General features: G+C 39.2%; 1 protein-coding gene across 26 annotated transcripts in view; it reads left to right on the forward strand.

Annotated features, from left to right (window-relative positions):
• LOC139130926 (pericentriolar material 1 protein-like) overlaps positions 1-23,426 on the forward strand; it is a 48,967-nt gene extending 25,541 nt beyond the window's left edge. For 16 of the 26 annotated variants that reach the window (XM_070696748.1, XM_070696755.1, XM_070696756.1 and 13 more), the window contains 12 exons: positions 784-867; positions 1,332-1,520; positions 2,721-2,882; positions 5,101-5,339; positions 5,857-6,083; positions 8,576-8,736; positions 9,217-9,266; positions 20,697-20,768; positions 21,003-21,117; positions 21,602-21,871; positions 22,503-22,692; positions 23,233-23,426. In XM_070696748.1, the coding sequence (XP_070552849.1) occupies positions 784-867; positions 1,332-1,520; positions 2,721-2,882; positions 5,101-5,339; positions 5,857-6,083; positions 8,576-8,736; positions 9,217-9,266; positions 20,697-20,768; positions 21,003-21,117; positions 21,602-21,871; positions 22,503-22,692; positions 23,233-23,249 (1,776 nt within the window). In that variant the 3' untranslated portion in view covers positions 23,250-23,426. Of the gene's footprint in view, positions 1-783; positions 868-1,331; positions 1,521-2,720; positions 2,883-5,100; positions 5,340-5,856; positions 6,084-7,203; positions 7,237-8,575; positions 8,737-9,216; positions 9,267-20,696; positions 20,769-21,002; positions 21,118-21,601; positions 21,872-22,502; positions 22,693-23,232 lie in introns of all 26 variants that reach the window. The other 10 variants (XM_070696742.1, XM_070696744.1, XM_070696747.1 and 7 more) reach the window with 9 other exon arrangements.
• Positions 23,427-27,960: the final 4,534 nt, after the last annotated feature.

Below are 27,960 nucleotides of genomic sequence, written 5' to 3' on the forward strand. Positions count from 1 at the left end.
TTCTGTGAAAATCGGGAATTTCATTTTCCCTATATATAACACAGGGATGGCAACCATTTTGAATTTCAAATATCAGTAAATATTTGGTAATTTATTTCTCTCGTACCTAAATTTGCTCAGTGACTCCTGATATATATTCTTGATTTGGAAAGAGAATGGTTGAAAGCTTGCTTTGGGAAAATTTAAGCAACAGTCTGTCGCAAACTACATTAAATAGAGAACAGGAAATGGTGAATTTCTTGGCTATGCAGTTTTCAACTTCCATTAGGTACTGTAAGTGAGCACAGTTGACTAGAAATATATTGCTCTTATTTCCAGAGCAAGTGTATGTGTTGCTGTCCACTGGCAATTCAATACTTTCAGCTTTTATGTTTTTTTAGCTCCGTCTGCTTTTTTGATGCAGTCGGTGGTTTTATAGGTGACAAATTACTGCCCTTTTTGTGAAGTCTTTTTGTGAAGCAACAGAACAGACTGGTCAATCTGTCAATCCCTGCACTAAGTCCCCTCGCGTAATTGCATGTTGTCATCCATCCTGCATTGATTCATTGACATGGCATGCTGTAGAATCATCATTGCATCTTTCAACCACAGCCTTAACTTTGCTCATTGCATTGATCTACCATTCCCTCCAGAGATAATCAATCCTCTTTCACAACCCCTTCTATTTTCTTTCCCCAAAGAAACAATTCAACACCCTTCTCTCATGCATGATATTCCCACTCACTCATTCATCGTTCTGGTCGGTGTAATTCATTGCATTGCTTTGCTTGATGATATTTACAGCCCCGTCCAGCCTGGCAGGCCTCCACAAACTCAGAACAAACACCAAGTGAAAGCATTGTCACATCTGATGACGAAGAAGTGCGGGTAGGTGTTACACTGATGTGTACAAAAAAACCGCTAACACAACCACTACTAACACTAACTAGGTGCTTCGTCTTTCACTGGTGGAAGTCACTGACATTTGGTTTTATTTGACTCTTTTAAAGCTTCTGTAAAGTAGAAATCCTTGCACCTTTTCTCCAGTTCAAATGTTAATGTTTATGAAAGTAGTTTGTTTAAAAAAGCACTAAGACCATCCACCCATTTCAGTCATTTCAAAAATCCAAATTCCAAACATCAAAGTTCTCACAATCATTTCAGTTAAGGATTCACTCTGTCACTCCCTATGCGTAGTAAATTGGTATAGCCTTGCCATGAAGAGGAAAGCCAAAGGATTGTACATTCAGACAATGTAGGGTAGGAAAGGTATGAAAACAAGCAATAATGACCCAAATAGTCGAAACCAGTCATAGCTCGGATTTCCTAACAATGGTTGTGTTTGTCAACAGGCTCGGCTCTACGCCCAGAACCCAAACCTCTTTGGCTACACAGAGCCAACAATAAGCTCTTACGACTATGCAGAAAATGTAAGCTCAGCCAGTTCCCTGTCCACTCCTACAAACAGCCATGTAGACAGTTTTGGCTTTGCTAATGATGATTTGGGAAACACTGTTATTCACCTTGATAAAGCTATGCAGGTATGTCATATCAGTGCTCTCAGAGTCCAGAGCATTAGTCAAGCTTCTTTTTGTGATGTAAATTGTCTGTGTAGATTTCAACAGGGCCTGTAAAGACACATCTTTTGCTAGTAGAGGTGAAAGTCACAGCCAAGGTCCCCCCAAGCATGTAACCTTTGCAAATGCATGTGTGATACCTAACTGTTCATCCTGTTAATTTGTCAGCACTGTCATCACTTGTCTTGTCACGCTAAATCTTTTCACTTTTGATTTGAAGCCGTCACCAAGTGGGAGTGCTGTTTGTAATCTGTTTTGTTCAGCATCATCTGTAATCAGTGCCCAAATATTTTTACATCTTCCCCACCCCAGTGCTTTCTGTCTGTGTGTGCATATATAACTCTTCTTTCCTCTCCCCGTGCGTTTCTGTTCCTTCCCCTGTTTTGTCCATGCAAATTGTCTTTCCTCTCTGTGTACCAGCTAGCTAGGTTCGCTATAATGCAGATCCTTTAGTATATTTCATAAGACGTGAAAACACAGTTGACTTTTGCCAGGTAGATGTTGTTTACAAAAAGTTTTGACCCTGGGAGGGATGCAGTTTTACAATTCTGTTGGAATGGGACACCAAGAACTAGGATTGCAAGACTTTGGGCGTCAGTATTGCACGTCAGTGGCTCAGTGCAAGAGGGATATAACTCAGTCTTTGACAAATCTGTTTATTTTTCATATTTATATCCTCTGACTTGATATTTATACTGCAACTTTTTAGAATATCCCATATGTACAGTAATCAAGTGCAATATCGATGTAGATATTTCATCCTTTGAAAATCAAAAGTTACCAGATTTTCCAACTTATTTTACCATTGCTTATAAAGGAGAGAAAATCAGAGTTATGTCTCTTGTGCTCTTAGCAATCAACATTACCATGGAAGTTGTAGCTAGGTGGAATACAACCACTGCCCTCTGCAGTTTGATCATGAAGTAGACATCACCATAGTGTAATAGAGATTAGTTTCAGTCCTACAAAAAACAAAAGCAAGTTTTGTGTGTAGATACGAGTCCACAGCAGGCTTGACTTCACTTCAGTGGAATGTTTTTGAAGAAAATTGACATAGGACAAATCAAGCAAATCTCATAATAAAACATGGTATGAAAACAGTTGAATTTATAATGTTGGCTACTGTGGTAGATAATTCTGATTGAGAGTCACTTGCTTTGACAGCGGATGAGAGAGTATGAGAGAATGAAGGCAGAGGCAGAAGTGGAAGGCAAGGGGGCGTCCAGTTCACTCAGTACTCCAGCCAAGAAAGACAGGACATCTGATTTGACCAGTAACAGCTCAGCTCAGGATGTAGGCAGTGAAAGCTCAGTTTCTGATGTCCCGGTAAGTAGTCAATACACAGACTTGTTCTTCATGGAAATCACTGTTAGCAATCTAGACAGTGTGGCACTTTCAACTTCTTAGCTTCTTTTTACAAGTTTCAACAATTGCAGTAAAGCAGAGGTTTTGTCAGATACATGAAGAGAACAGTTACTCAAATATGTGTTGATGTACATGTATTTCCTTCCGTCTTTTAAGGTAGTATGGGCCTCAGAATTGAAAGGCTTAAACTTTCGCTCAAATTCATTGTAAAGAAATTTGAAATCGCTCTCTTTTGAAATTGAAAATAAAAAAATTGGATTCATGGTGCACAATTTGGTTCTAGCATAGACTTTAAAAACGGAAGGACAGGCAACTAGCTATTTTCTTTCATGTTATCCTGGTTATAATCCGTGAAAAACTTGAACACTCATTAACATAAACAAACCTAACTGTTTATCTCTCGTATCGCAAGCTCACGGAAATTCCCGTGATTTGAGAGACTTGTCAGATGCGAGATTATGTTAATCACTACAACATTGCGATCAGCGCACGCTCAAGCTTTCGCATCTAATTTCAAAGTGTCGTGTTGTAAACAACAATGGCCGATTGAGTCGGAGACGCGTGAATTTAGTCCTAGTTTTACAAATGTACGTATGACTTCCTCCCAAAAATACTAGTTCAATCCACGAAATAAGACACGTAGAAACGTACATTACCACTGTAATGCATTATCATTACAACAGAGAAACATGAGACGGTAAGAAAAATTACTCAGAGGAAACGCACAAAATGTCGTGTTGTAAACAACAATGGCCGATTGAGTCGGAGACGCGTGAATTTAGTCCTAGTTTTACAAATGTACGTATGTGCACTGACTTCCTCCCAAAAATACTAGTTCAATCCACGAAATAAGACACGTAGAAACGTACATTGGCACTGTCATGCATTATTAAGAGGGTAAAAAAATTACTTAGTTGAAACGCACAAAAAGATCGTCCATCAACAGCAATGGCCGATCGAGCTGGAGATGCCTGCACGTGAATTTGGTACAAATTTGGTGAATTTGGTACAAGTTTTACAATGTAAACATGATTTGCCCCGCAAAATACTAGTCAGTTGACGAAATACCTAACGTTGAAACGTTTACTATCATTGACATGCATTATCATTACAGCAGAGAAATATGACAGGGTAGGAAATTTTCAGTTGAAACGGGAAGTCGCTTCGTAAACAACAATGGCCGATCGGGCTGAAGACGCACGAGTTTTTAAAAATACTACAGTGCCGAAGTGCAAGAAGTACATAATGAAGTAAAAGAAAGTTTACAGCATTACACATGGATCAGAAATAAACGGAAGAGTTATCAGGGGTGTACAATGATTAGATTGCAAAATTAACTTTGCCGACTCGATCATGAATTGACGGGAATTACAAAAAACAACAACAATAAATATACCTAATAGTGACTCATCTGTCGAAAATGGTAGCAAAATTGTCTGTAAAAATCAATGGGTAACACAATCCTTGAAAACAACGTGAACTAGACCCCGGAACAGAACGCGACTTGACTCGACAGCACAGGTATAGCGTCTTCTGTGTAGCTCCAGTGCTGCCAAGACGTCACTGTGTCATCACGTGACGTGTTTTGCGTTTACATAACTGCGCAGAGGATTATAACCCAGATCGTACGGGTTAACACGCAAGTTTCTTTGTCTTTTCCGGCAGTTGCCTGTCCTTCCGTTTTTAAGATCTATGGTTCTAGAGAAACAAATTACACCAAATTTACCGACTCGCGAATTTCGAAATTGTCACATCCCTGTGTTAACTCTATGGGGAATAATTAGATTTTCAGTTTCCATGATGATAAGCTGGTGAAAACTTTCAACTACTCTATGAACTTCAAGATGAGCCCCAAGAAGTGCAGACTAAAAATATTGTAAAAGTGTGAGAGTCCAAGTATCTGTCCGTGGGGAGACTTGTGGCACAATAGATAGCTGACATGCTCACTTTAGAGAGAGAGAGTGGACTGTCGAGCCATTGAACATCAATAGCGCGATCTTAAGCAAGGCACTTTACGTCATACGTCCTTGTATACTCTATTCAATTCACTGACAGGGCTTTTCAGATTTTCATTCTCAGCATCTGCAATGTCATTTGTCGTACTGTACTTTGCAACTAGTATCTTCCATACTCCAAGGATGCATTAACAACTTTCCGTCCCCCCTTGCCTCATTCTCAGTACCCCAGAATAGACACAGGTCAGCTGGACCGACAGATCAAGAACATCATGCAGGAGGTGATACCCTATCTCAAAGAGCACATGGATGACGTGTGCTCTCCGCAGCTACTGGCTTACATCAGGAGACTGGTGCTCACACTGACCAGACAGAGGGGAGACAGTCAGGAGTTTGTCAGATTCTTCAACAAGCAGCTGGGATCCATCCTACAGGATTCCCTGTCCAAGTTTGCAGGGAGAAAGTGAGTGTTTATCGTTCTCCAGGACGTAACCTCATCCTGTCCTCATCAGAACTGTGGTACAGCTATGTAGTGTTCAGTGATGCGGTTGCATCTCTACCTATAGGGTAATGGGTGTGAACGTGTGAACAATTAGCAGGCATGTTATTTGTGTGCACCTGTACAAGGGGTGACAGTTTGCGTTGCAACCAATGCATGATACTGTCTGAATCTATCCAAGCCCATGCAGGTGTTTAACGTCAGCAACAGAATATTAATGTACAAGAGTTTGGTTCAACCGAGGGGGTTTAATCAAATTGGCATACGATGAAGCAAGCAACCAAGGGGCTGTACTTAAGTTTTGATAATTTTTCTCAGTATAGAAGTAATTGTACAAGTGAAAAAAATTATTTCTTTCTAGAGCTGTCCTCTAGTGCTTTCTGTTGTTTTGGTCAAAATAATTGCTCTTTTGATTATTTATTATTTGGTTATTTACTTCTTTGTTTATGTATTCAAATGTGTGTTTGTTTTCCCAATAAAGAATGAGAGAGTGTGGTGAAGACCTGTTGGTGGACATTTCTGAAATCCTCTTCAACGAGCTGGCATTCTTCCGACTGATGCAGGACCTGGACAGCACAGGTGTGGGTGTAATGTCCAGGAGGCACGAGGACAGCGAGACCACGGGGACGGACACTGGTGCCGGTCAGACAGGGACTGGTGAAGGTGATTTATTTGCACTTCTGAGCATGGCCTTGTCATCTCAATCAGGCATGTCTAAAGTTGTCTTGTCTTGTCCCCTCTCTGTGTATCTGTGTGTCTGCCCTTTTTCAGTGTCAATTCCCAAATATATATCCAATGTGATAAAATTTTTTTCACGTACACTTTTGGAGTGTTTTGGTGTACAGCGTGTGAATTATATTAGTGCATGAATACTGTAGGTACATAAAGAAGATTCTATCCACACAACCAAACCAAATAAAAAAATAAAATGTAAATTATTTGCTAATGTTAAAATTGAACTAAATTCAACCCTCAACCCAACAACACTACGTATGGTCTATTTAAAGTCTTTCAGTGTAAAATGTAAACCCTTACAATAGAAGATGGAGTGACAAGATTAGTGGCTTGAGAGAAAGCATGCTTTGATTTGAAAACTTTCAAGTGCATTCGGCAACTATTACAGCCAATTTCAGCGTAAATTTGATGATTAGTATAAACACTGCTGTTAAATTTATTGGTGTTTCTTGAAAGTTTGTGTGATATGGGCATTGGAATAATAAACACTGTCAGTATGGTACAGTACCTATGTTGTACCAAAGTATCTCTATTTCTGTGATACTTAGCCTGCTTAATGCTTTAAACATGATTGGAACTAATAAAGGATAAATGGATTTTCATAGTTTTCAAATTTCTCAAAAGTGTTAGGTGCTCTGTAGCTGATTCTTGCAATATTACAAATTACTCATAAAAACAAGTGTGTAACTTAAAAAGAAAAGCAGATGAGCTGAAATTTGCAGATCAAATAGACATTACTTCACCATCCATTTATCCCAAATAAGTTCCAATCGTGTTTTTAGTGGTTAGACAGTGCTGCTAAGAAGATGACAGTGTTGGCAAGTAGTGATTCCATGCATAGATATTGGATGAAGTGTCTTACATATGTCTCTCTAGGCACCGTCTGGCAGCAGACAGTAATTGAAGCAACTAAAATACAAACAGAAACAGAGAACAACAGTTGATGGCATTGAGAGGGTGTGGTATTTGTCTAGCTGATCATCAAATTTAAGCTGAAATTGACTTTGACATGATGAGAAAAAAGAAAAGTGTGATCAACTTCTGGTCACAACTGTTTTTCATTTCAATTCAATACTCCACAATGTGTCAACAGGTCATCTTATGAGCAGTTCAACAGAATACACAGGTAAAATAAACTCACTTGGGAAGTGTCTTAACCATTCTTCCACTCTATTCTGTCCCTTGATGATGTCATCTAACCAATGATGTTCTTATCATAGGTGCCTCATTTACTCTGCTGCAAGCACAACTCTCAGTATAGATAGGAAACAGAATTGCTTACATTTGCATATTGTCTGTCTCAATACTCAGTGTCACAGGTTAAAGACTGTTACAACAAAAAGACTTACATCTCTAATTGGGATTTCTAGATGTGCCGTACTTAAGTTACTGGTAAAGATTGGTCACTTTCCCTTGAGGGGACAGTTGAATACTCTGTCAAATCACTGTGATCAGGGCACAGAGTGTATGGTTATACACCAAAAATGTTTTAGTGTGTATTTCATCATCAGCTATTGGTGGAACGTATTTGGTGAATGGACCTTGCCAAAAACCATTGTTTTTTGTTGTTCAGATTTGTAGTGTGCCCATGGCAGCCATGTCTGAACTTTGACCTCAGATTGGGAGTTTACCTTAGTCACGTCACTTAGTTTGGACAAAAATTTTGAGATTGTGCCAGTCTTTACAAAAACAAGATTGTTTCAGTGCAAGTTGCAGTGGAGTAAATAAGGCGACTGATATCCATGTCTTTGTGTAGAGAGTATGTTAATATGTAGTTCCTGACTGTACATGTGAACTAACCCTTATTGTTCATTTCTAGTCTTCCAAGAATATTTGTCCCCTTTCGTGTTTGTTTTGAAACGGTTTGAAAGTAAAGCTTATAAAAAACTTTTAATTAGAGTGTATTACTTCGTCAATGACATTTGTAAGATTTTCTAACAAATTTACAAGACTGGTCTGTCTGTAAATATAGTGAACAGCTAATACTGAACTCAGGAGATCATTAATTTGTAGAAGTTTTGATGTTTATCGTTGAAGCATAAGTATCTTTTGATACTAAAGTCATTCATTATCAGTGGATTTTCATACAGTGCCAATATTTTCTGTCGTTGATGAGCACTTTGCCTTGCCCCTTCACTGATGTCTTTGATATTTGAGCAGAGTTCAGTGATTTCCACCATTTATCAAAGCAGAATATTTCTGGTGTTGACATTTTCTATTTTTACCTCAGTGAAGATTCACATCTGTATAGCTCCATGATCCAAGTGCTTGTCACACAAAACATTTGCCATCCTTGTTCAGTTGTGTCACAGAGATGAATTGGGTCATACCAAAACTTTGAATCTCAGCAAGTGTAGTCTTTTTACGACAGAGAAACATACAATTAAAGAGCAGGAATTTTACTGCGTCGTTTTTACCGGACTTCAGAGAATTGATATCTTTGGGTTCATATATATTTATTTCAGGAGAGAGCACATCAGAAGAAAGTGATGATGAAGAGAGCAGCGATGAGGATTCTGATTCAGGATCCAGTGATGGAGAAGAGGAAGAAGAAGAAAAAGAATTGCAGAATGTGGAGACTGCCATGGCGATAACACCAGCTGAGGAGGAAGAGCTTGGAAAGGTTGTAAGAAAAGTTTTTTTCTTGGTTTTACATCAGAATAACCCAGATGGGACCCAGATTATAATGTAATGATCAAACATTTTTCAGTTCAAAAATAATTCATGAAAGTCATAGCACTAATGCTCTGGCTAGGATGACCCCTGTTGTAGCCTCACTGGCATTTTCTGTTTGTGTTTCAAAATGTAAGATGTACTTCCTGTGGATGTGTTCAGAGGGATTGCTGTCTGTGCTCTGTGGACTTGCAAAATGGAAATGGTCATAGCCCAACTTCCTATGGTTTGACCATCCAACACAGTATTCTATTTACATACGCTGATATGTGTTGGTCCAAGATTGAAATGCTAAGAGACTACGTACAGATACTCAATTTATCTTTCAGATGTACGACTATTGCAGTTAGCTTAGCTTGCCTTGATTTAGTTTGATTTCATTTACTGACTTATACTGAGGCTTGATTTTTTTCTTATTTTTTCCACTGGACAGGCACGTGATGATGCTATGGCTGCCAACTTTGATGTCAATGACAAAGATGAGTAAGTAGAATACTGTGCCCTCAAGTACTTCTCCACACAGAAAATCTTTGATACATTCACCATTGACACAATATGAAACTAACAGATGTAAAAAAATTAGATCATTAAGCACTTTGCTATCCAACTTTTAAGATTTCTGACCTCTGTGAGTCAATTTAGATTTTTACCCTTATACAGTACAGCCCACGCAGAACCTGTCATTGTGCTGGCATTTTGCGAGCACAATGCCAGCACTCTTAGCGCATTATGCCAGCACAATTGGGTGTGAAGTGCCAGCATTTTAGGAGCACTGTGCGAGCACTTTACGGGCACTGTGCCCGCACTGAACAAAATGTGCCCGCACAATGCGGGTATTGAACTAAAAAAATGTGCACGCTGAGGTAGTTGTCGGTGACAACATTGCTACACTTGCCTAACTGAAATAGCGGCGGCTGGGAGTAACTGAATAATCTTGAGTCCTAAAACAGCTCCAAACTCTCTTTGTCTGCCTAAGGCAACTCTAAATCTTAGTCGTAAACAGGTCACAGTAAGATATTATCACATGGCTACAGTATGCGTAGAGCTCCGAAGAAATCTACCTCAAACTCTGCTGGACCTCGACACTAGACCTCACGGATCATGGTCTAAGGTTGGAACACGGACCTGTAGACCGTGGTTGGACGTGCTTTGTGAAAAATTGCAACAAGTGAACATTATTGTGGCCATTTACAATAAATCAAGTTCATGACACATATCAGTAATATCATAGGCACAGACCACATTGTTATGCAATATGCCAGGGGAATTTTCTGAATGAATTCGTCCGTCATTTGCCGTAGAGTAGACATCGTAGTACACTCTACGACTAATCCAGGCACTGAGATGCCAGAATGTGAAACGAGAAAACCTTGTTCCAAAATGACCTATAAGTCGCGAAATGTCCAGACTGCAAACTGCATGCCCTGTCCGATCGGGCATTTCCAAGCAAATGTGGCTACCGCTAAGCCCAAATCTGCCTCTGTAGTCATCGTGTAAAATACAATTCTAGGTTTCAGTGAATTAAAGCAGGCGGCTTTATCCGACCGGGAAATATGACAATAGAAGTTCTGAACATTTATACAGGTCCTGTATTGTATTACGATGTACCGTCCCTCCACAGTTTGTAGAAAGTTAAAAGCATAACATTTTTACCTATATCGATGCGATACATACTATAGAACTAAATCTGAGACGCTTTCTGTCAGTTTTGGGATGCTGGTCTTCACAGCAACTTGCGTCTATCGGCTTTAAAAAACGTTAAAAATTTTCGGAGTTAGACTCGTGTCGATATACTGTCTCCTGTGTGAACGTCCTTGACCCGAACTGCGACCTTTGTTTCATGACGAGTCAAACATACATTGAAATGTAAATGTACCAAAATTTACAAATTGAAGTGACTTGACTGAACTTATTTCGTGGTCAACATGTATTTGACGTTCAGAAGTGACAGATAATAAACGTGAATAATTCCATTTTGTCGAATTGAAAGCCCTCTGTGGGACCGTGGTTCGACAACATGTATTTTGACGTTCAGAAGTGACAGATAATAAACATGAATAATTCCATTTTGTCGAATTGAAAGCCCTCTGTGGGACCGTGGTCCGACAAAGTCCCATGGGAGCATAATGCGTCGAGGAATTTGCCTGCTATTCTTGGAAACTGCTGGTTTCCATAGCGACCATGCGACGTGTAGACCATTGACTGTTGACCGATGCGGTCTTATACAATAAAACATTTTACATGCCGAACTTTCACTTTGAACCAAAGATTCGAGTCATATAAAATGATGGAAATAGCAAAAAATACCTCAAAAGTTGTCATTGTCGCTGTAAAAACGCACCATACATTTTCCCATACATATCAAGGCTATATACTGTCAACGTTATTCAATTCTGCAAACTCAAAGACGACGAACATGTACTTCAATAAATCGCATAACCCGTGGAGAATGTGTCATAAACAATACATTTCCAGAAGTTCTCGGTATGGTGAAAATTGGTGTCATACATCTCCGCATTAGCGCCCCGCCCAAAACCTTTTATTGCAGTTTTAATTAGGTGTAATACAGACAATCGCCGGTTCAGATTTTTAATTTTTAGGGGGTGGAAATAAAAACATAATCTTTGAAATCCTTGTGTGAGTCTCATTTATTCCAAACTTTTACTCGTAATTCCTTCTTCAAAATTTGGTGGCCCTTAAAAGGCCAACTTGTTATGTGGCACATTAACTTTATTTTCTTTTAGTTTTTGAATAGTCAAATGCATTGACGACATTTAAAACTGCGTCAAACAACGATTTAATCGCAAGTATTTTTAAATCGTACCGACTGTAACACAAACCTCGGAAAGTTAGAGAATTTTTTGGTGCTGATGTATCCGTGGATCAAGGCTGATACCAGCATGCGTTATTATCAAAAAACATCCAATGTCGGTACGTTAATGTTTCTACAAGTAGTGATTATACGTCTGCTTTACTTCAACACTAAAATGTCGCTTTCTTTGACACGTTGATGCGAGAAGCGACATCGTTCTTTCGTTATGACTACCCATTGCACTGAAGTTATGACTGAAGTTGGCAGTGTTTCAGCGTGGTTGAGTTCATCTAAACAATAACCCAGGTGCAGATTCGAAACATTAAGTTCATGGATTTATGATTCCTTCAAAAAAGTACGGAATTATTTTTGTAAAAAAAATATATTTATTCCTTTAAAAGTGTTTCCGAACTTGATAGTATACACCAGCTATGTGATCGCAATTATTTAAACAATCATGCCGACGCGAATCTGTACTGTAAATTGTTGCATACTTCGATGACCTTTGTGACCCATCGCCTGATCATGCTGATTAGTGCGTAGACGCTATTGAATAGGCTGAGGACAATGTCTGCTCTGGGTGGCGATTGCAATCCTCGTCAAGTCTTCAAGGTCATCTGGACGACAGTGTAGCAAAATTTGACGTGTTTCCCGGGCAACTCTTCCCGTTTCGGCCCCAAGCTTTTGTTCACAATGTAACCAGGAAAGTTCGTTCTTCTGGTACCTCAATGTATACTTATTCGATGTGGAGGGAATGTCGTCGCCCGAGCGACTGTCTGTCACAAAATAAAACGACACTGAAGACCTGTGGTGACGTAATAGACTTCACTGTGATATACTAATAACGTTCAGAGTGGGAGTACGATTTTGAACACACCGCAATGAGCATATTTTACTGAGTTTGATTTGATCAACGTAAAACACGACATGAAAAAGACATATTTTTCTGCAGCAAATAGTTGGGGGCAGGAAACATTTGAAATTCGGTTTGTAAGGTGTCGACTTGAACGGAAAATACTATCAGAAACTGGCACAATGTTTTAGTTTTCGTCACTAAAAAGTTGGGGTTGGAACAGTTTTAGAACATCGGACTTTTTTGGCATGGTATTGTCTGACGTTATCACAAAAAAGACGTGATATTTTTTCAAGATTTTTGGCCCCAATTTCATTCGGAGTGCATGGAAACAATTTTGAATATTGGACCTGATCGGGTATTAGTTCATTTGAAAAATATAAGCAGAAGCCGTATTTTTTTCGGTAGTATTTGCTTTCAGATGGTCGTAATGACCCGGGAAACAAATTTTAATGTTTGACTTCATCGTGAAGCACCGGTGGCGATGAAAAATTACGCGGCGTTGTTGTAGTTTGTATGATTGCGTTGGCAGTATAATGATCATGACTTTCTCTACATCGACTACCATGTTGTCCATTTAATATTTTTCGTACGGAATATCCGAGGAACGTATCAAAGCTTCATGGAAATTTTCCTATCGCAACTTAGATAATGGTTCGACCAACGTGTACTGTCGCGCGACCTTTCACCCTCTGTAAACATCGGCATGATCGGCAAGAAAGCTAAACGTCGAGCGCTGTCGCCCAAAACGAATATTTTGTTTTCATGTCTGTTGAGAAAATTCAAGTTATTACTTACGAACATGGTCAGTTTACTCCACTCACATTATTCATTTTATTTGTGACACAAATAGTGATAGTTGGCTAGAAAAAATGCTGATAGAGACGTTCGGCTTGTGAAATCATTGAAATTTACGAGGACAGGTTTACGAAGCAGAACCTCAGTCGCGATTTTTGTGCTTCTCAGTTCAATCGTTCCGTACTTCGAAAGGAAAAACCAAACCATATAAGAGTATGCGTCTTTTAGAATTTTGGTCTTTCCAGGCGTCACACAAAAGAACCTCACCTGCATGTACATACCGGTAATATCATTGTGATAGACGGACCGTGATTACTGTATATCGAGAAAGTATGACGCGCTACAGGGGAGTAAGCAACGAAACGTTATTTCTGACCTCCTTGCATGGCATAAACATGATAATGTGAACTGAAAATAAGTGTCATGATTACGATTAGGCATGAAAAAGAGGAAGAAAGCCGTGAAACTGTCACAGAAGTTCAGCATTTTTAGTTCTAAATCGTCTTTTTTGACAATTGAAAAAAAGAATATGAGCTCGTATAGACTAGAGTGATTCAAGTTAACAAGCATTCACTTCTGCCATGATAAATCGTCTTCCTGTTATAAAGTACACATTTTGAAAAATAGCAAACAGATCGAGAATTTTTATTGTTGTGTTGACTTGTCTTCTACGATGCGTTACGGTCATGGCAACAACTTACGTGTACATATCGTCACCATCACAGCCTCAGTCAGTTTCTTCAACACCACTTCTCACGACCAGTGATGTCATCTTTATTTGAGAAATTCGATAATTTTCTATCGGACTCGAACTTCACAGCACACCAAGTCAGAGAAACAATTTCACAGTAACAGATCATGCATTGTACGTAAAGAGTTTTCACTTTACCCCCGGCCTAAAATCGTACTAGTATTAGTAAATGACACTAAACGTCGCAACTCCCACCCAATCAGCAATAGGTCAAAGTTTGGCGGCTGAGCGGATAAGGACAAAAACCACGCACTACAGTAGTCACTTGTACATCCACTTGTTGCAATTTTTGTCCACAAGAATGAAACTCCAACTTACATTCACATGCAACAGCGTTCAACTCAGCCATACAGTACAGTCCACGCAGAACCTGTCATTGTGCTGGCATTTTGCGAGCACAATACCAGCACTCTTAGCGCATTATGCCAGCACAATTGGGTGTGAAGTGCCAGCATTTTACGAGCACTGTGCGAGCACTTTACGAGCACTGTGCCCGCACTGAACAAAATGTGCCCGCACAATGCGGGTATTGAACTCAAAAAAGGTAGTTGTCGGTGACAACATTGCTACACTTGCCTAACTGAAATTGCGGCGGCTGGGAGTAACTGAATAATCTTGAGTCCTGAAACCAGTTCCAAACTCTTTGTCTGCCTAAGGCAACTCTAAAATCCATAAAAAAATCTTAGTCGTAGACAGGTCACAGTAAGATAATATCACATGCGTACAGTATGCGTAGAGCTCCGAAGAAATCTACCTCAAACTCTGCTGGACCTCGACACTAGACCTCTCACGGATCGTGGTCTAAGGTTGGAACACGGACGTGTAGACCGTGGTTAGACGTGCTTTGTGAAAAATTGCAACAAGTGAACATTATTGTGACCATTTACAATAAATAAAGTTCATGATACGTATTAGTAATATCACAGGCACCACATTGTTATGCAATATGCCAGGGGAATTTTCTGAATGAATTCGTCAGTCATTTGCCGTAGAGTAGACATCGTACATGAACTAAAGCATGATTGCGAAACCTGATACATAGAAGCACCAGATTGTAAACCATTTTACTAGTATATTAGGGAGGGTGAAGAATAACAAGTTTTGAATTGTTGCCCGGTCAATTTGTTGTATTTGAAACAACGCATCCTTTTTACACAGGTAAGGAAACGAGAGCGCCCAGGAAATAACAACTAGCATCGAAATAAAATTTGTTTTTGAAATCAACAGCTTGTATTTTTGTCCTGAACTTTTTACGATTACACGAACGACTTTGCTCTGGATCCGACTGTCTATAGTAGACATAGCTGCAATAATTGTAGCCCTTGGTTGGTGGGGATTGGGCTTCTGTCGTGCGGCTCGCGCCAAGGCGCGAGCCGCACGACAGAAGCCCAATCCCCACCAACCAAGGGCTACAATTATTGCAGCTATAGTAGACACTGCAGTTAGCAATATCGAGTCACTATCATACTGAAGTAAAGTCAGCGGTGATGTCGTAGGAAAATGCAAGTGTTTTCATTGGCTTAATGATTTTTCGTGCTAATTCTGCCGTGTTTGTCGCAAAAAAATCGAACTGAAGTTTCAAAGGTAGCCGAATCGGCGAACCATTTTGCTGAGATGCCAAGTCCGAGTTTTGTAGAGGCACCGTGGTCCATGGATGTCTCGTACAAAAATACATCCGCGGTCTGTCCGGTCATAGACCTTAAAAACCGTTTTTAAAGTCTATGGTCCGGTGCGTGTCCCTTTTAAAAAATATCTGAGCCATCACGCATGCACTGTGTTGAAAGAGGGTCAGTAGTACCATGGAGGTAGTAGCTCCATGGTAGTACACTCTACGACTAAACCAGGCACTGAGATGCCAGAATGTGAAACGAGAAAACCCAGTTCCAAAATGACCTATAAGTCGCGAAAATATCCAGACTGCAAACTGCATGCCCTGTCCGATTGGGCATTTCCAAGCAAATATGGCTACCGCTAAGTTCGAATCTGCCTCTGTAGTCATCGTGTAAAATACAATTCTAGGCTTCTTCGGGGAATTAAAGCAGGCGGCTTTATCCGACCGGGAAATATGACGACAGAAGTTCTAAACATTTATACAGGTCCTGTATTGTATTACGATGTACCGTCCCTCCACAGTTTGTAGAAAGTTAAAAGCATAACATTTTTTTGAAAGTTATATCGATGCGATACATACTATTAAATCTGAGACTCTTTCTGTCAGTTTTGGGCTGCTGGTCTTCACAGCAACTTGCGTCTATCGGCTTTAAAAGACGTTCAAAATTTTCGGGGTAGACTTGAGTCGATACTGTCTCCTGCGTGAACGTCCTTGGACCAGAACTGCGACCTTTGTTTCATGACGAGTCAAACATACATCGAAATGTAAATGTACCAAAATTTACAAATTGAAGTGACTTGACTGAACTAATTTCGTGGTCAACATGTATTTGACGTTCAGAAGTGACAGATAAAAAACGTGAATAATTCCATTTTGTCGATTTGAAAGCCCTCTGTGGAACCGTGGTCCGACAAAGTCCCATGGGAGCATAATGCTTCGAGGAATTCTCCTGCTATTCTTGGAAACTCCTGGTTTCCATAGCGACCATGCGACGTGTAGACCATTGACTGTTGACCGATGCGGTCTTGTTCAATAAAACATTTTACATGCTGAACTTTCACTTTGAACCAAAGATTCGAGTCATATAAAATGATGGAAATAGCAAAAAATACCTCAAAAGTTGTCATTGTCGGTGTAAAAACGCACCATACATTTTCCCATACATATCAAGGCTATATACTGTCAACGTAATTCAATTCTGCAAACTCAAAGACGACGAACATGTTCTTCATTAAATCGCATAACCCGTGGAGAATGTGTCATAAACAATACATTTCCAGAAGTTCTCCGAATGGTGAAAATTGGTGTCATACATCTCCGCGTTAGCGCCCCGACCAAAAATTTTTATTGCAGTTTTAATCAGGTGTAATATTCAGACAATCGCCGGTTCAGATTTTTTAATTTTTAGGGGGTGGAAATAAAAACATTATCTTTGAAATCCTTGTGCAAGTCTCATTTATTCCAAACTTTTACTCGTAATTCCTTCTTCAAATTTGGTGGCCTTTAAAAGGACAACTTGTTATGTGGCACATTAACTTAATTTTCTTTTAGTTTTTGAATAGTAAAATGCATTGTCGACATTTAAAACTGCGTCAAACAACGATTTAATCGCAAGTATTTTTAAATCGTACCGACTGTAACACGAACCTCGGAAAGTTAGATATTTTTGGTGCTGATTTATCCGTGGATCAAGACTGATACTTCAAAAAACATCCAGTACGTTAGTGTTTCTACAAGTACTGATACGTCTGCTTTACTTCGCGTTCTTTGACACGTTGATGCAAGAAGCGACATCGTTCTTTTGTTACGACTACCCATTGCACTGAAGGTATGACTGACGTTGGCAGTGGGGAAAATGCCGCCAATGGTAAGAGTACCCCTGTTTCAGCGTGGTTGAGTTCATCTAAACAATAACCCAGTTGCAGATTCGAAACGTTAAGTTCGTGGCTTTATGATTACTTCAAAAAATTACGGAATTATTTTTGTAGAAAAATTATATTTATTCCTTTAAAAGTGTTTCCGAACTTGATAGTATACACCAGCAATGTGATCGCAATTATTTAAACAATCATGCCGACGCGAATCTTTACTGTAAATTGTTGCATACTTCGATGACCTTTGTGACCCATCGCCTGATCATGCTGATTGGTGCGTAGACGCTATTGAATAGGCCGAGGACAATGTCTGCTCTGGGTGGCGATTGCAACCCACGTCAAGTCTTCAAGGTCATCTGGACGACAGTGTAGCAAAATTTGACGTGTTTCCCGGGCAACTCTTCCCGTTTCGGCCCCAAGCTTTTGTTCACAATGTAACCAGGAAAGTTCGTCCTTCTTGTACCTCAATGTATACTTATTCGATGTGGAGGGAATGTCGTCCCCGAACGACTGTCACAAAATAAAACGACACTGAAGACCTGTGGTGACGTAATAGACTTCACTGTGATATACTAATAACGTTCAGAGTACGATTTAGAACACACTGCACCGCGCGTATTTTACAGAGTTTGATTTGATCAACGTAAAACACGACATGAAAAAGACGTATTTTTCTGCAGCAAATAGTTGGGGGCGGGAAACATTTGAAATTCGGTTCGTCAGGTGTCGACTCGAACGGAAAATACAATCAGAAACTGGCACAGTGTTTTAGTTTTCGTCACTAAAAAGTTTGGGTTGGAACAGTTTTTGAATATCGGACTTTTTTGGCATGGTATTGTCTGACATTATCACAAAAAAGACGTGATATTTTTTCAAGATTTTTGGCCCCGATTTCATTCGGAGTGGGAACAATTTGAATATTGGACCTTATCGGGTATTAGCTCATATGTAAAATATAAGCAGAAGCCGTATTTTTTCGGTAGTTTTTTTTTCAGATGGTCGTAATGACAAGGGAAACAAATTTTAATGTTGGACTTTATCGTGAAGCACCGGTGGCGATGAAAAATTACGCGGCGTCACCGTAGTTTGTATGATTGCGTTGGCAGTATGATGATCATGACTTTCTCAACATCGACTACCATGTTGTCCATTTAATATTTTTCGTACGGAATATCCGAGGAACGTATCAAAACTTCATGGAGATTTTCCTACCGCAACTTAGATAATGGTTCCGACCAACGTGTACTGTCGCGCAACCTTTCACCCTCTGTAAACATCGGCATGATCGGCAAGAAAACAAGTCGAGCGCTGTCGCCCAAAACGAATATTTTGTTTTCATGTCTGTGGAGAAAATTCAAGTTATTACTTACGAACATGGTCAGTTTACTCCACTCACATTATTCATTTTATTTGTGCCACTAATTGTGATAGTTGGCTAGAAATATGCTGATAGAGACGTTCGGCTTGTGAAATCATTGAAATTTACGAGGACAGGTTTACGAAGCAGAACCTCAATCGCGATTTTTGTGCTTCTCAGTTCAATCGTTCCGTACATCGAAGGGAAAAACCAAACCATAGAAGAGTATGCGTCTTGTAGAATTTTGGTCTTTCCAGGCGTCACACTAAACAACCTCACCTGCATGTACATACCAGTAATATCATTGTGATAGAGGGACCGTGATTACTGTATCGAGAAAGTATGACGCTACAGGGGAGTAAGCAACGAAACGTTATTTCTGACTTCCTTGCATTTAATTGCATGGCATAATAAACATGATAATGTGAACCGAAAATGAGTGTCACGATTACGATTAGGCATGAAAAAGAGGAAGAAAGCCGTGAAACTGTCACAGAAGTTCAGCATTTTTAGTTCTAAATCGTCTTTTCTGACAATTGAAAAAAAGAATATGAGCTCGTATAGACTAGAGTGATTCAAGTTCACAGGCATTCACTTCTGCCATAAATCGTCTTCCTGTTATAAAGTACACATTTTGAAAAATAGAAAACAGATCAAGAATTTTTATTGTTGTGTTGACTTGTCTTCTACGATGCGTTACGGTTATGGCAACAACTTACATGTACCTATCGTCACCATCACAGCCTCACTCAGTTTCTTCAACACCACGTCTCACGACCAGTGATGTCATCTTTATTTGAGAAATTTGATAATTTTCGATCGAACTCGATCTTCACAGCGCACCAAGTGAGAGAAACAATTTCACAGGAACAGATCATGCATTGTTGTACGTAAAGAGTTTTCCCTTTACCCCCGGCCTAAAATCGTTCTAGTATTATTAAATGACACTAAACGTCGCAACTCCCACCCAATCAGCAATGGGTCAAAGTTCGGCTGAGCCGATGACAAAACCCAGCACAACAGTAGCCACTTGTACGTCCACTTGTTGCAATTTTTGTCCACAAGAATGAAACTCTTACAACTTACAACTTATATTCACATGCAACAGCGTTCAACTCAGCCATGCATTCAAGGTCAAGGTGTGAATGTGCCTCACATTGCAACAATGCCCGCACAGTGACGATGCGCGAATCGTGCCCGTACAGTGCCGGCACAGTGCACTTTATCTGCCCGCATACTGCTGGCAATGATGCTCGTTTCGTGCGCGCACAATGCACTTTTTATGCGGGCATTGTTCCCGCACCAGTGACGGGTTCTGCGTGGACTGTACTGTACATTCAAGGTCAAGGTGTGAATGGGCCTCACATTGCAACAATGCCCGCACAGTGACGATGCGCGAATCGTGCCCGCACAGTGCCGGCACAGTGCACTTTATCTGCCCGCATACTGCTGGCAATGATGCTCGTTTCGTGCGCGCACAATGCACTTTTTATGCGGGCATTGTTCCCGCACCAGTGACGGGTTCTGCGTGGACTGTACTGTACCTGTACATTGGGAATTTTTTCGTGCCAAATAAATGCTTGTGAGTCAGTTTCGCATTATATTTGCACAGAAGGCACACTGATATTGAAAGTGGAATGAGAATAGAAATGGAGTCATATGCAATGTTGGTAGCCGGGCATGTTGATCATGTAGATGAAAGATGTGATTCTGATTTGGAATTGTGACAGGCACAGATTTATCCGGTCACCAGTAGTGGAATTCAAATTAAACTGGCTGTGAAAGTGAAAACCCTCATTCAGGGTTAAAAATACACACATAAATTGATGTTGTTGACTTTTTTGTCGCATGTACAGAGACAGCGAGACAATGGCCACAAAGACTGTCAAGATAGAGCTATCTGTCAGCGAGTCAAAACCACACACCAGGTAAAGCATTCAAAATTCTTCCTCTGCTGCATGTAACTCACTGCAACTAATAGTCTCTGAAAATGTTATAAACTTACGAATCCTAACTTTATGACCTGTCAAGAATTTTGCAGAAAATTCTCAAATGAACCATAAAAAGCCATAATGATTAGCAAATGCCTATGATGTCGATGACGGCGGGTAAGGTTCTTGAAGCAGTACATGACAAAGTGTTCATCCCTTGATGATTTTCAGTACTGGCAGCGGTGAAGAGGACGAGGAACAGGATACAGTTAGCGAAGTCCAAGAATACACCACAACAATCATGGCGGCTACAGCGGCCAATGAAGGCTTTGATGCTGAAATACAGGTAAGTTAGTCATCAATTTGTCATCAGACACGCATCCCCCATTCTGTTGTTACTAGCCACGTCTGCGTCAGGTCATCGTTTGTCAGCATTAGCCTAGAATATGTAAGCTCAATGTACGCCATGCCAGATATAATCATGTGACAGCTAGTTATTACCATGTCATGTGGCATGTCTCACTTTAGTCCACCATTGCTTGTCTCAGAAGTTGTTACTGTCTAGAGTAGCCTGGGCGACCCGTCTCTTGAGACAGGGCTGTACCCTTCCATTTGTGTTAGAGGAAGGGTACAGCCCTACCTCAGACACTGGATCGTCCAGTCTTTGTCTTGAGTTGATACATTTCTTTTTCAAGTCAACAAAGTCAGAATCTCTTTCTCCTAAAAGCATTGAAATATCAGTTTCACTGCTATTTGCATTTTGAGAGAACTCCAGAAATTTACCTACAATTGTCCTTCGTAACCCCCCTGACACTCAAATGGCTCTGTAGGATACCCAGGCAGCGGAAAGCGCCACCAAGCAGAAAGAGCAGAGCGAAGAAGAGAAAGAGGAGGACACAACGGAGAAAGTGGAGACCATGGAGGAGAAGGAGGAAGATTCTGCTCAGAAAGCTGAGACTGCTGAGAACCCTGCTGAGGATCCAGCACCAACAGAAGTACATGTACTTCAGGTCAACGGAGACTCTGCCGCCCAAGATAAAGAAGATGAAAACGAGGTGACAATTGATGACTTGCCTGGATCACTTACAAGTCTTTCACAGGTATGACTGGGCTGTACATGCACTCTGTAATCATTGTATGGTCAGGTGGACATGTATATGTAGCTGTATTTATGGGTCGTGTTTTCAATGCATAGTTCTTCCAACAGCTCCTCTACAGAACTTGATAATTTTGTGCAAGTTCACTGTATTGATCATGACACGTGGCCACTTCATGATGCTCTACGTTGCTTTGTCCAATTTTGAATGAATTGTCAGTGAATTTCACCCATGCAGGACAAATCTAGGCAAATCTTAGTGAAGTTCTCACTAAGGCAGTTGAATGGCAGAGAAGATCATGAAATTACTGTGCAAATGTTTAGATAACAACGATTTCTACAAGCTACTTGTTATGTTTCAACAAGATACTTGTTAAGAATTATGGAGCTGGTACAGCAAGCAAACTGAAAATGGTTTTTCCTTGGTCTTAACCCCGATTGTAACCTTCACGCCTACTCTGACCTGGACCCCAGTGCTGCAGCTAGCTTCCTTTTTAGTCCATAGTTCTAGATGCTTGCCCACGACAAGGAAACATTGCAGCAGTGTATAAATTCAGCTTAGCTGTTAAACTAGCTGGTATGACAGAGCTTGAATTTTTCACTTTAAACCATGATGGGTATGCTATTTCCTGTAGATCCAACTTCAAGAAAAAATGGATGAAGAGCAAGCCGGCAACACTGCGGTGCAAGCAGCGCTAGAGGTACTGGAAAGTGGGGGAGAGTCTGAGTTGGCAGGGGATGCTGATAGCTTGAAAAACCCTGATGCATCGCTGCCGGAAGACGCTGTGGAGGGGAAGGCACAAAGTAACCAAATTAGTAATGATGGTAGGTTTCCGCTTGCCCCATGTGATCAATGACTCATTGGCAGGTTGTATAATGCAGTGAACAATTAACATGCTAATTGGCGATCTGGTGTTGGTTTTACGTACTGTCATTCAGGGAGGATTTCATCCTGTTTAAACTCCAAGCAAAGCTGAGAAATACTGGGCCCACAGGAAACAATTCAATGAATTGCCATATTACTAGGGAATCAAGTTAAGGAAAAGCCCCCTAAGAAAACAGGATTTTTTTCATGAGGAGGATTGGACCTGATGTTGTTTAGACATGCGAAACATGTAACACACCAACCTTGCATCTCACTACACTCGCTTGCTTTCAGTGTTGTCTAGCCATCTCACAGTATATCTAAGAACAGCTGTAGTGATACCAGCGATTTGCAGAGATGACCATGATTGCAACTGAAATGCAAAAAATTTATTATCCTGGCAGTAAGAACAAAGAAAGTATTCAATGAATATTTCATTGCATTAGATGGTTTCCCACCTGTTTTTATTCTACCCTTTTCTATTTTCTCTTGATTCTCAGAGTCAGAAAGTGAATGACCAAGCGCGCACTTGAACTCAAGAACTGGGCCCTGCTGAAGGCAAGATCGGGTCACTGCCACCAAAGCAAAGTAGACACTATGAAGCCATGTACATATGAATTGGTCAAAAGTTTCAGACATCAAAATATAAGACAAATTATGTCCATGACTTATTAGGATGTACAGATCTTCTCAATCTGCTTGGTGTTATTATATCACTTAACATGTGTCTCTCATATATATATATATATATATATATATATATATATATATATATATATATATATATATATATATATATATATATATATATATATATATATATATATGAGTATGTATGTTTATTTACTATTTTCAGGACCATTAAAATTTAATTGAATATTGATTTGGACAGTAAAAATTAATTGAAAACTTACTGATTGTACATACATCATGTTCTGAGTTGTGAAATTCATTCTTTACCCATTTGAAAATTTACTCAATTGTTATCACGTTAGTATTTGATGAAACTGAGAAAGAGAAATAGTTAACCAGATCTTACTGTCTTTGAACGATGTGTTTCCTCTTTGAAGTTGTTTGTGACTGATCAGTGAAGAGACAAAATGTTTACAAAATATTTAGGATTTTATTTTAATGATGTAGGACTTTTTTATGTTAGTCAACATGTTCAGAGCAAACTGCCATTTTCTCATGCAAAAAAAATGTGAATATAATGAAAAAAATCTTGTACTTGCTTTACAAAGAAAATCTACTTACGTTGAAATTTTCATTTACCCTGTGTGTTTGTTGACTGCCTCTTTTGTTGTGCATAAAAAAATATAGCAATAAAATTCTGTATGATTGTGGTACTTCGCTTTCTCATTTCAGAAGCTGTGAAATAGGTATAACTGTGTTCTTTGATTGCTAAAATTGTTCATTTCTTTTTAAAAGTTCTCGTGATAGTGGAGATGGGACCAGTGGAAAAGCAAAAATCTTCCATGTACTGGGTTGAGTGAATGAAATCATCACAGTATGAAGCAGTAGGCTTATCACAGTATGATGGCTCAGTACTAGAGGGGCATATAGCCTGTGTTAAAGCAAAGGCAAGGAGATACGCCCCACTTGCATTGGGCCGTCAAATTTAATTATTTTCACTTGAGAGTATGAACAATTACATCGTAGGTGGAGCCTTTCTGAAAATATGAAGGTTTTTGTTTTTTTCCACATAGTCCTCTTTTATAGCAATTGTTGATATCTGAAATGTTCACCTGCAGACAGGGCATTTTCTACAGGTTTCTTTCAATGTTTATTTCATTCCAACCTAATCCTATAGTAAGGTCTTTACCTTTCAGATTGTCAGAGTGTGGTCCACTCATTTTTTCAAAGGCACTGATGAAAATATACACAAGAGAGTCAAAGTCTCTCTCAGACTTGTACTTATGTCGCAAAAAAGTAAATTAAAATGATTATACTTGGCCTTGAACTTTTTCAAATGAATATTTGAAGAAGCTTCATTTCTCCCTTGTACAAATCACCAATCACCTCAAACGGCAGTATAGGTTAAAGGTCACACAAACTGATGTAAAAATAACCCACAGTTGCTCTCCTACCTTATCCAGAATACTTGAACCTCCTGTACAAAATTGCAAAGAAATTTCAAACGTGGAAGACCCTTTGTAAGTTGTAATATGTCTATGCGATCATAAGCACTTTTGTTTATGTAATAGAACCAAGTTACACCATCAAAAGATGTTCAAATCCTTTAGGTGGTGAATGGTTTGGTTTATTAAGAAGATACCAGACCTTATGTTGTATTTTAAGATTGGATTTGTTGTCACCAAATAAAAAAAATTAATTTGGTGATGAAATGCAGATTCTGTGAATAAGTTAGCCCAGTATTAATGTTCATATTACAAATCATTGAGGCGAAATGAATAATAGAGTGTGTTGAATTCTGATTAAACTAATTTTGTGAGAATATATACTCTTGTATCATATTTCTTTAATATGCATAAACAATTTTTGCAGTGTCATTTTTGTATGTTGATGTGATTTTTTTGAAGATTATAGATGAAAAAACTATGCCTGTCTATTATGCAGTAATAGTTGTGTGTTTATGAGAGAGAGAGATGTGCGAAGCAGATTGTCAGATGTTTGAGTTTGACATTGGAATAAATTTTTTGTCAGTAAGACTGATGTGAAGTGTGTTCTCACTCATTTTTATTGGAGACGATATTCTAAAGCAGGATCAAGGTGACTGGTACAGTCAACATATCACAGCTTTGAAATAATCTGATTTTCTTCATTGTCAAATTTCTGCTGCAGAGCTCACCCAGTCAGATTTTAAAAGCTTCACAATCCACTCACAGAGTACAATCTTGCCATGAAATAGATGACATATTTTACTGGCCCCCCAAAGTTCACAACTTTCTTGTTATTACAACATACATCAACCCCACCGACGACATACCTCCTCCCTCCATATCAACCACACCAATGACATATCAACCCCACCAACGACATACCCCCTCCCCTATATCAATGAGAGAAACTGATATGTATGTCACAAATTAATCCAGATGGCAGCACTCGTAAAAGAACTGTCAACGAATTCCATACAAGTTTGAGACACTGCAATCTGGTTAAAAATCTGATGTTGTGATGGTGACAATTTCACCTTTGTCATTCTCGTTATAGCTGATAGTTACCTTAACACATCTGAATCATTGCCATAGAAGATTGTCTAAATTGTCGATTTTCACAAAAATAAGCTGGTAAAACTTGACTCCATGAGCTTCAAAATGATCCTCCCACAAGTGGTAGACTATACCAGTATTGTAAACATTGTAAACAGAGTCCCTGAGGCGCATTCTACGTTTGAGACTTACAGACATTTTGTGTACTGTATATCTTTTTCTATTTTTAATCTATTTTATCTTTAATCTGCTGGCCCTGATTCACTTTCAGCAGAACACTTTATTCTTGCTAGTACCAAAGTGTCAGTTTTGCTTAGTATGTGCTTTACAGCGATGTTGGTTCACGGTCTATTTCCAAACAAACTTTCTGAAACTATTTTAGTCCCGATTATCAAAGATAAGAATAGTAATGTAAGTAGTATAAACAACTATCGTCCGATAGCATTATCGAACATTGCTTCTAAGATAATGGAAGTTGTTATTTTGAGAAAAATTGAGTCGTTTCTGGAAACTTCGCCTTTCCAGTTTGGCTTCAAGAAAGGACATTCAACTGATATGTGTCTTTTGGTTTTAAAGGAAGTTATCAACTACTATAGGAAACATGGAAGTTATGTCATTGTGACTTTCTTAGATGCATCTAAAGCATTTGATCGAGTAAATCATTGGTCACTTTTAAAGAAGTTGATTTCCCGTAAAGTACCAATCTTTATTGTGAGATTTCTCCTTGTCTGGTATAGGACTCAGTGTATATTTATTCGTTGGGGCGACTGTGTTTCATCTGGTTTCACAGTTTCTAACGGTGTGAAACAAGGGGGAGTTTTATCACCAAAACTCTTTAATGTTTATGTTGATCAGTTAAGTACACGACTTACAAATTCTTTAACAGGGTGTTATGTAGGGGGTTGCTTCGTAAACCACCTCATATATGCTGACGATATTTGTTTGTTGAGTCCCTCTGTCAAAGGGACACAGAAGCTGGTAAATATATGTAGTAATTGTGGTGATATTTACGACATTACTTTTAATACTGGAAAGACTGAATGTTTATGTGTCACTACTGACAAGTCAAGTACTGTTCGTTTGCCCACGGTATATCTTAATGGTGTTAAACTTGTTTTCGTAGAGAACAAAAAGTATCTTGGTTATATATTAACAACCCACTTCAAAGACGATGCTGACATTGAACGACAGAAAAGATCGTTCTACGTTTCAGCTAATATGCTTCTCAGGAAATTCTGCTCATGTTCTTTTGATGTTAAATGTACGATATTTAAGATTTATTGTCATCAATTGTATGGGGCACACCTCTGGTTTAACCATACTGCCAGTGCCCTGAGAAAGTTGAGGGTCGCCTACAACAATGCGGCTCGGATATTTCTAGGATTTGACAAACGGAGTAGTGCCAGTGAAATGTTTGTTACCAATAATTTGTACAACTTTGTACACTTCATAGAAAACAAATGTATGGTTTTATGACACGCTTATCGAGAAGTGAAAATATGATTGTTAGGTTGGTACATGATCGTCTTTACTTCATCTCTGATATTTGTAAATTGTGGATCGATAGTGTACCTTTGATTTTGTCTTTCTCTACCAACACAGAAAATCATATTTTTGTTATGCTTTAAGAAATTTGTCTACACGTGAATCATGAATTATATGGACTGATTTAGTCCGAAATAAAGTGAAATAATAATAATAATAATACCAGTCAATAGACTTGAAAATTAAGGTGCAGTACTAAAGCTTGTGTATTGAGGACTCTGAAATAAAACTGTGAATCCGAACGGTAGTCATTCATAAATAAAATAGGAGGGCCAACCTTCCACAAAGTTTAACTCGGAACATTAACCCTTTGAGCGCAAAAGTCAATTTTTGTCACCTTTAAAAAATATACCCTGGTCAATTTTTTTCAGATTTTTGTCAAAAGTTTGATAACAAACTTTACCCAATAAAATGATGTCCATTTGGTCCAAAATTATCAAAAAATACAGAAAAATTCATAAAATTGATAAAAATGTTGCACTAAAATTTTTTATGGGAAAAATTACAGCA

This window comes from Ptychodera flava, chromosome 4 (assembly GCF_041260155.1).
Source record: "Ptychodera flava strain L36383 chromosome 4, AS_Pfla_20210202, whole genome shotgun sequence".
Taxonomy (NCBI): Eukaryota; Metazoa; Hemichordata; class Enteropneusta; family Ptychoderidae; genus Ptychodera; species Ptychodera flava.